General features: G+C 31.5%; 1 protein-coding gene across 1 annotated transcript; it reads left to right on the plus strand.

Annotated features, from left to right (window-relative positions):
* The first annotated feature begins 6,482 nt into the window (after nucleotides 1–6,482).
* LOC131846845 (uncharacterized) lies at nucleotides 6,483–8,027 on the plus strand. The gene is made up of 2 exons (XM_059196264.1): nucleotides 6,483–6,491; nucleotides 7,191–8,027. Exons 1-2 carry the CDS (start codon nucleotides 6,483–6,485, stop codon nucleotides 8,025–8,027), a joined length of 846 nt encoding a protein of 281 aa, XP_059052247.1.
* Nucleotides 8,028–11,078: the final 3,051 nt, after the last annotated feature.

The raw sequence follows: 11,078 nt of genomic DNA on the forward strand, positions 1-11,078 counted from the left end.
AATGCTGTTTTTTATAACTTTCAGGTACTCAGTGTACACATAGTGTGCATTCTACATAAAACTACTTCACAATATCTAGATCACTACAATCCACAATTACAAACTCAACAGGGCTATTACCAGCCTCAAACTATCGTGGATTATGACAGTGTACCCTCTGCCTATCAAGGACCTAAGCACCATAAAAGAAAATATAATTTTGCAGATAACATTAGATCATTTCCATACGGAGATTACAGTGACTCATATTTAGAGGAATGCAAATGTGATTGCATTAGTTGCGAAGAGGTAAAACCATGCTGTAAAGATGTATGCACTGATTGTAATGCTCAAAATAGCCAGTCAAACCTCGTTTTTGTTCCATATCCCTATCCCTTAGTCGTTCATGGAGTGGGAGTAAGCAATACCCCGGCAGGGTTGATAAAATTAACACTGAATAACATATCTACAGCCATTACTACACCCTCAACAACAACTACATCTACAGTCACTACTACTCCATCTACAGTTATTACTACTTCAGAAACTACTTCAATCCGAAATGTACTTACAGGAATAATACGCAGCTCTGCATTAGAGAATAAGTACCCTAATATGTACATAGACGGTCCATTAAACAGAGATGGAAGAAACAAGTACATAGTAACATCTTTACGCCGCACGAAACCGACTTGGCTGCCGAAATATGGTATTGTGCCAATACCAGATCAATTAGCTGAGAAATTGATGTCCCAAATAAGAAATATGAAAGGTTTACAATCTAGAAAGTACTATGATTAGATAGTATAAAATAGATTGATAATAGCCATAGTAAATTTTGTATACAATTTACTCATAAGAGTATTCTTAGCAATACTGATCTCTAATTAACTAAATAATTAAACATTTAAAGTTAAACTTTACGACTTCAACTTTTTTATTAAAAAATTCGACTGGATTCTTCTGTGTAGATAACAATAGAATTATAATAATATTGAACTAATTTTCAAGCTATATTAACATTTCCTTTTTTTTTATTCTAAGTTCAATTGTATTTTCTATGCTCCCATGACTTAGGTAGGTGAACCCTGGCAGGCCACGCCCCTTATAACGTCAATTATCACAAAGTAATTTATTTAAGCCGTAAGGTGCTAGGGTGGACAATAGAAAGCCTTTCATTAGCTTTCGTCAGTTTGTAATTTTTATTCGTATTTAATTTAGTTTCGTAATTTTGAAACAAAAATAATATTAGTTTTGTTGCCCTATTGTTACTACATGCCAATTTTAAAAGGGTTCAATCGACATTTTTACTTTTTGTATGTATGAAAAAAGTAACCTATTTTTGATAATCTGATAATTTGTGAGATTTTTACTATTGTGGTATAATGTAAGTTAAGCTATATTTGCGTACAATGAAATAAATAAGAAAACACTAAATGTATTACTTGTTTTATTTGCCTATGTTTCATAAATTGAATTATGTATTATTCTCAGCAAATATGTATGAGCTATTTCCTTAATTCTAAAAATTAAATAAAAACTATTTTAAATCGTTATGATTTGAAACATTATATAATCAGGTACCGAAATGCTGTTCAATTGTGATTTTAAATTGATAAGCCAGTAAAAATATTTCGACTAAAAACAAGTACGTTGAATCATATGTTTTATTAAACAAATGTAATGGTAAACAAGACGACTGCGCATTTGATAGAAGAGGGCAACCGGACCACAACCATCGATTAGGACCATACACACCACTCCGTCACGAGATGCAGTGATACCCCTAATATGTTACTATTTTGAGGATTAAGAACATTGTGTGTCATTTTGCGTGTCAATTTATGTTTTTGCCTATTTCTGCGGTTGTGGAAATATCGATAACAACTAAACTAATCCGAGAACTAGCGGTAGGCCTGACACCCTACCATCGGGGATATTAATCATGAAAGAAGATTTATTTGTTTATTATATCTTATAGATATGTACCTTTTTATATAAATGGATTAACAAATAAGACGACGGCCCCTTGATGGTTATCAAGTCACGTCCATGTCACTACTCAATTGAACCGATAGTATAATAAATTAATTCCTTATTATAAATAGAGAAAAATCAATGTATTAGATAAATCTAATGTATTTGGTTTAAATTACAGATACAAGTGTTTTTGTTCGTGTACCGAATGTAATTATTGTAAATCATGTTGCAAAAATTACTGTAGCAATTGAAACCTCAAGATCACCCCACAACCGAATATTATACTATATCTATACCCGTAATGCTACCTAATAATTCAATACATACACTTTGTTCTTAATTAAAGTATTATACCGATCCCATAAAATTTTATCATAAATATTTGGTATAAAGAATCAACGACAATACGGACTATATTAAATTATTAATCAAACAAGTACACAAAAAAAGTCACCACCTTGTACAGAGTAATAATATTTATATCATTAAAAATACGCAATATTAAGAAAAAAATCGTAAACAGAATGATGAATATCGCATCTGTATAAGTGTTTGGGTGTAAAATTAGGAATATACAGATAATATAATGAATACGACAGAATGAGATTTGAAAAACTAACTACGAATAAAATATAGAAAACAAAATTATAAAAATATTCATATTCGTTTTCAAAACTTAAAAAGCATAAAAACTTGTTCTATGTTAGTAGGCATAGGTATCACATTTGTGTTGCTTTGGTTGACTTTAGTTGTCATACTAATTAGTTATGTGAGAAAATATTCGAACTACCTACCTAATAGAAACTCAACAACACTTACTTCTAGACCTAATAAACCTACATAAACTTTTTGTTCAATATCTATGAAAATTATCACAATCACAGGTCGTTATTGACACTGACACAATTTCCATTTTAAGTCACCGGTCACTTCACTGTTGCTTAGAGTAGGTATCACTTGAAATTATGTAAATTAGGTATTAGATTATAGATTTAACAATTGTTTAGACAATGACCAACGACATATTCAGCGTGGCTTGACCTTTCAGAAGGCGGCGAGACTGCGCGCGAGTCGAGCGGGGTCACCAACGATGTATTTTTAGAGTTGAAAGTTCAAAATACGTCGGTTACTCACGCGTGCGCGTCTCTTGCTTCCGCCGCTGTAAAATCGATTTTAATCGATACCACACGATATATAACGTTTTCAAAATAATTCACAGATGACAGAGTTCAGGTCTAGAGTTTACTGTCCACTGGCCTACCTCAAACTAACATGCTCGAGTACATGTATATAATCGACTGTATACATGAACTGTGCCACATTACGTACTTCTAATGTTTTGAGTTGAGGTCTGAGTTCGGAGATTATAAATGATAATAAAGTTTGTAGTAAAAAAAACTTAAAATTCATAGTGACATTAATATCTAATTGCACATACGTAACGACAGACAGCGGACTATGTGTAGACCAGGGATGCCAACCGCACTAGACGTAGTCAGTACTTTTTTTTTTAGGACTACTAATGCTGTTGGCCATTTCACCGAACGATAGGAGGCGAGTGCAGATGACACTCCAAACTCGCGGAAGGACTTATGGAGCCAACTCCCGCCTGATGAATAGAAAGAGTTTATAGTCGCTTCCCGTGTTAATGTGTATTTACTAAATATTATCTTTTAACAACATTTATTTAAAAGAGCAAGTTCGAGTTCGAGCATGTTCGAACAACACACAAGTTTCTTCTCATTTTTCAGTTCCAAATGAATGGTAGAATAAAAAACATGACTAAACAAGTGTGCTTAAATTAATTATTTGAATTAAGAATAATTCTATTCTAATGTGTTGCCATTGCATTCGTGGTATAAAGCCTTCGTACCTTGTAATCTCAATATCATATAACACCCTATAAGATGAAACATTAAAAAAAAACTATTGAAAGGAATTTAGTTACGTCAATTATTGCTTATCGCTCTATTGAACTAACGACGTAATTAACAAACAGGTTACGAAAACGAAATTTAGAAGTAAGAAAGAAAACTCAGTTACTAGTGAGTGTACGAATCACGAAAAGAAACCCTATACCGCTAATAAGCAAATTTTAATTCACAAATCGAGGACAAACATGAAAAAAATTGTAGCGAGTAATTCAATTCTGTTACTATTTATATATACCTAAACCACATTTTACAAGCGACCAAAACAAGCAACAAATAAAAAAATAAGAATTCATTCCAGGGATAAAAAGAAGTCATGTTATGTTCTATCACAAATATACCCGTAGTATCATTTGGGGTTTTGTTCGCCATTCATCACTATTCACTTTTCATATATAGTTTCATTCATCTCTTTTTCGGCCTTCCTCTGTCCTTATAACTGAACCATCCACATTCATCTACAACACCTTTTCCAAATATTATCGATGTTGCTGTTTATAAACAGTTGTTATTCATAATCTGTACCTATCAAAACCCGAATATTTGTTTATATATGTATATTGAAATAAATCTGTTGTAGGTATTTTCTTCATTTTTAATTGATAAATTACTTGTAATGTAATTAGAGGTGATCCAAGTGGTTGAATAGAATTTTAATATTTTACTACATTACTAAGTTTCTCTGTGTAGAGTTTTAAAGGATGTTTCAGAAATTTTGCGAATTGCGCTTCTATTTGATCCTATTTCTGTAATATTGAAATCCTATACCTTTTTCAAACGTAATTATTTCAGATTATAAGTTTCACAAACTTCAATGTTAAAAAAATGTTTTATTTATCATTTAGACAATTTTTCAGATTTTCTGTTTTCTAACTGTGGCATGAAACTGTGTCCATAGAGGCGAAGTGGTTGAAGTTTTAATATTGAATAGTCATTTTCTCAAATATAACACTGTACAGATGGAACAGAGTATGCATAAGTTTTGTTATAACACGGTGGTCCAATACTCTAAAATATAATGTGCAACATTTGCACTTCAATCATTGAAAACAGTTATTCATATTTTTATCATTTCCAGATGCTCATTGTACATATAGTGTACATCCTACATAAAACTACTGTAGACTTCCTAGATCACTATAATCAACAATTACAAACTCAATAGGGCTATTACCGGCCTCAAGCTGTCGTGGACTATGACAGTGTACCATCAGCCTACCAAGGACTTAGACACCATAAAAGCAAATACAATTTCACATATAACATGAGATCATTTCGATACTCAGATTACAGTGACTCGTATTTAGAGGAATGCTACTGTGCTTGCAGTAGTTGCAAAGAGATAAAACCATGCTGCAAAGATGTATGCACCGATTGTACTTTTCAAAAAAGACAGTCCAACCTCATTTTTGTTCCATATCCCTATACCTTAGTCGTTCATGTAGTGGGAGTAAGCAATACCCCGTCATGCATGTCAACATCAACACCGACCAGAAATTTAGTAATTACTTTATCAACGACAACAAAAACCCCGACATATATACAACTTTCATTGAACAGAGATAAAAGAAACGAGTACATATTAACGCATTTACGCCGTACGGAACCGAATTCGCTGCCAAAATATGGTATTGTACCTATACCTGATCATTTAGCTGCAAACTCATGACCCAAATGAGAAAAATGAAACCATTACATTCTAAAAGGTAGTAAAATAGCTTACTTTTTAATCAACTTCGGGATGGACAAGATTTTAATTGTATTTTTATAAGTTTTTTTGTAAGTAGATATCAATAAAATTTTGGTAACAGTAATTTGTTGCGGTTTTCAATCTATATATTTTCTTTTCTGGATTGCAAATTGAAACATCTAATGAATAGAATGTAATTTAAATTTCTATGACGTATGTCATACAAAAAGCAGGCGGACCGTGGAAGATCGTGCTCCTTATAGCGCCAATTACTAAGCAATTTTAATAAATTAGGTCTTACGACGGCGGATTTTATAGTTCACTTGCTACATACGACGTGGCTTGTTTGAGATAAAAAATAGCCTAAAGTAAATTTCATTATGAATCTTTCAGTTGTTTAGTCGTGAATAAGAAAAAAACAGGAAGTCCGGCCGACATATTTTCACATTTATAATAATTTAGTATGGATCAGCAAATTATTACGCGTGCTGCTTCATGCGCATGTCTCATACAAATTTTATTTAGATAACATTGACGTCAAAATTTTTTTCAAAAATTGTAAATTATACATTTATTTCATTGAAAGTGAATTTTAAAACATTCACAGCATTTCAAAATGTATATCTACGTATTTTTAATATTCTGAATATTTGTAATATTTTTTATTGTTATAGCTTACAATGTAGTTTACACAATATCATATAAACGATAAAATTACAATACGTATTACTTGGTTTATTTTATCGTGATTGTACATTATTCTCAACGTATATAGGCACTTGCATATCAATTATTTCTTTAAGTTTACATATCATACTTTTAAAACAAAATTCTAATAATACTACAACAATACGGTATCAATTGGCCTTTAAAATGAGATAAGCAAGTAATTACAGTAAGACATGAAAAAGGTATGTTGGACAATGTGTTTTAAATTCAAATTAAAAAATCATTTATTCATGTAGGACATTTTAGCCGCTTATGAACGTCAAAGTTTTTATATTATATTTTTGCCCTACGGTCCAGTTTAGCATACATATTCAATTGAGAAGAATTGGCAAAAACTCAATTAAATTTTATATAAAATTCTCGTCACACACAATGTTAGTTACCATACTCCTCCCAAACGGCTTGATCGATTTTTATGAAATTTTATATGCATATTCAGTAAGTCTGAGAATCGGCTACTATGTATTTTTCATACTTAGGGGTGTAGTGGTAAGGGATATCCACCCCTAAATATATAATTTTTATTTTTTCGGCATATTTTATTTTCATTTTATTATTAAGGATTGAAAAATACATACAACCCTAAATTTTCACCCTTCTATCACCAACCCCTATTTTTTTATAGCGTTATTAATTTATATGGCAAAACAATGTTTGCCGGGACATATGGATGGATAGATGTTTGTTACTATTTCACGCAAAAACTACTGAACTAGCCTATATTTATATATTTTATCAAAATCCGATAAAATATTACAGTAAAATAGCTTACACATCAGAATAAAACATAGACTATATACATTTCATGTGGGTGAAACCGTGGGCACAGATAGTAATGTATATTATATATATGTATAATTTTTCCCTTTTTCCTTTTCTAGATACTCAATATTCTAATAACATGCGCCCTATTACAAAACAGAACTACACAGTTTTATAACTTACAACCATATCAACATAGATTAATGCAAAAAAAATATCAGTTGTATAACGAATTCGTTCATACTAAGCGAAGACATTATGAACTTTATAAACGGACAAATATCAATATATTGGATGAATCTAACGTATATGGTTCCGGTTACAGAAATATATGTTTTTGTTCGTGCACCGGATGTAATTATCATAAGAAATGTTGTAAATATTATTGCAGTAATTGCAACCTCATGATCACTCCACAGCCGAATATTATATTATATCCATACCCTGTACCTGTAATTATACCTCATAATTCATTACATGTTACTACTATTATTAATACTGCAATTACTAGTACTACTGCTCAAACAACAACACATAAAACTCCTATAGCTACATTAATATCAACTGACAAGTCTTCTATATTAACAACAATACAAACTGAAAACCTAAAAGTTACATATACTAAACCTGAAGAAACAAAATGGTCATTATTAAGCGAAACCACTCTACAATTACCATCGACAATTTCAACAACACGGGCAGGGAAAGACTGCTTATTTAGGCATTCTACATGTTGTGTCCGAGTTCTGAATACTGAATACAATAAGTTAAGAGATAAAGAATTTTATACATTGATACATCGACCAACAATATCATTATCACAAAATAAAGAGAAACAATACAATATAAAGCCAAAAGAACGTCGCGCTGACATGCTTCCTAAATATGGTATTGTACCTATTCCAGATAATTTGGCCATAGACATTATGTCCCAATTGGAAGCACTTAAAAGATGACAATCATTGACAATAGCAACAACATTACACTATTATAGAATAAAGTATTATTACGAGAAAAAGTAATACACCTTGAACAAGTAGAGTACCTACTAATACTTATATTATTAATAATACACAATACGAAGAGAAAACTCCAAAACAGATTAATGAAGTTTTTGAGTTTAGAAAATACGGATAATATGATGAATTAAGGCAAAGATGAAAAACGAACAACAACGGATTTTTTTACATTTTACAAATAGGTATGTCATAATTGGATTACTTTGGTTGATTTTTGTCATACGTAAAATAATTCAAAAACTATATTAAATAGCATACCTACCTTATTGATATATTAGGTATTTACTTAGGTACCTAATTATACTTTTTGTCTGCTATTTATAAACAAAACTACTGTCACAAGTATCGTCGTGAAATATGGGCATGTAAAATTGACGGCTGACGGCTTGTGTTCCAATTAATAATACCCACTCATCTGGTATATTTATTATGAAAAATAAACAGTTTATAGACTACTAGCTGTGCTCGCGGTTTCACCCGCGTGAAATCTAAAGCCCAAGTTTCATTCTGATGTACTAAATAAATATATATATACTTAAATTAACTGTAGGTATCACTGTAAAGTTTCAAGTTTAAAACCATTTCAGTAGTTTTTGCGTGAAAGAGTAACAAACATCCACCCATGCATCTATTCATTCATACTCACAAACCTCCGCGTTTATAATATTAGTAAGATAAGATACTGAACAAATAATAGAAAATCATAAGCAATATCTTCGTAAAATGCCCTATAAAAGCAGTTTTCTTAATATTATTTCCAAGGAGGTCTATTTCTGTTTACTACCATACCAATGTCTACTAAAGTATTATATATTTCATATATACGTGAACATAGATTCATAGACTGGTCTATTAATTATGTGAAACGTTGTGAAAAGGGGAGCACATATGGTAGAACCGGGAGGCGGTCCCAACGTGACATTTTCGAATTTCAGAATTTGTCAGAATCGTTTCACGGAATAAATAGACGTCTAGTAGAATTTTTACAGTGTACATATTTGATAATTTGGATATGATTTATAAATCACGACTAAAATAGAATGAAGCATATCTGCTGTCGTTAATATTTATTAATAAAACTATGTAGGTACATTCTAATTATGAACACAAGGATAATAGCTGGCCAAGATTCCTAAAATTATTAGGTTTTATTAATAGAGTAAACGGGTTTTAAGATCAATAATTTTATGATATGTAAGGGTATTCACCTATCTCGACGTTTAGGCAAGGTTGCACTAGCCATACAGCTCATGACCACGGCTAGTGCAATCTAAAAAAATAGCATTATTTACGATAAATTTTTTCTTGTTAAAATGAGTTCAATCATATTAATAATGTGTACCAAACGAACGAAGAAATTTTCAAAATAAGTATTAGATATTAAATACTTAAAGAAACACACATAAAAAACGGGATTGTTAGTAGTATGGGCTACCTGCCCCATTGCTAGTAATGTACCATGTCAGGTAGACATCGGCGCTGTCCTCCTGAAAACCGTGTTTGATCAGCATAAACCAAGGAATTCCTTGTGTATTCGCCACGATGCACTTAGGAAAATGGTAGAACAAGACGATATCAACACAGTTCTGGTTCTGACAGAGGCTTCGATTCCGCGCACAATTGCGTATATTATGCATGTATTTACAAAAAAATGTATTTCAGTATTTAAAACAGTTATTTACTTTACAAGCGTTGCGTAGCTTTGGATTGGAAGACGCTGTGTACCTATATGGAGAATATAGTATAGTTTTTGTTTACTGCCCTCTATTTCATAAACAGAATTACACTATTTTTATATTCTCATAACAACTCATCGTAAGTAAGTTTATAAAACAAAACTAAAATTGGAATAAGTTATACAAAATATTTACTATTTACGATCGCCTAAAATTTTATACATAGCAATTATGTCAAATTATTAATTTGCTTCTACAATACTGTAGGATTACGAATCTGTGCAAAGAAGAAATAAAAATATATAGTTAAGCTATCTAAAGTTATATTATAGGTACTAGATAACTGATACAAATACATAGATATTTTTTATCGTAAATACATACATAATATACATAGAAAACACTCAGACTGATACAAACAATCATACTCATGAATACAAATGTTTGTGCCATGCGAGGAATCGAACCCACGACCATCGGACACAAAGCGGTGTGCTAGACCGCTAGACCACCGAGGTCGTCCATTATATTTAGATATATATATTAAGTTGTTTTATTTTCTACTTCCCTCTTGTTTTTTCCCGCTTGCTTTCTCTCTCACTCTCTCTCGCACACCTCTCCTCTTTTTTTCCACTCACAGTTCCACTTCATATATCATTATACAATCTCATTTCATTTCGAGTATTCAGCTCCTTGCAATCGTATGCTTTGTTCTTTCGATCGGATTTTGGGTTATTCTTATGAAACCCAGTACACCACATGAATAACCACCACAAACCTTAATGTTCCATACTAACTGAATACTCGGTATTATATGTATATATGTATTATAATACGCCGTGAAATACAGCCATTTCTAGATCTGTTGCAAACTCTTTGTACATTATTATACCAATTTTAATTGTATTATCTTTATTGTCATATTTTGATTGTCACTATTGCCTGATGAAGATACGAGTACAAACAGTAGCACTGTTTCATTATAAGTATTTTCTATCCATTGTTTCATTTATATCACGCATATAGTCGATTCATTGTATCACATACTTTTCTATAGAAGGTATATACTATTTCTATGTAAGGTATAGGTCACAAATATACCTAGAAATGCAACACCTTGTTATATTCAGACAAGGACGAAGGGGTGAACTGAAGTAAAAAATCAAGATATTTGGTTCACGTCCGCCTTGTTATATTACTAGATATAGATTAAACTTACACACTTGCGTGGCAATACTAAATTATAGATATACATATTATACTATATATGGATTTTCGTAGGATGGCGGTAGATTATTTAGTTTGTATATGA

Source organism: Achroia grisella, unplaced genomic scaffold, assembly GCF_030625045.1.
Source record: "Achroia grisella isolate CSIRO2021 unplaced genomic scaffold, CSIRO_AGI_Agris_v1 utg512, whole genome shotgun sequence".
NCBI lineage: Eukaryota > Metazoa > Arthropoda > Insecta > Lepidoptera > Pyralidae > Achroia > Achroia grisella.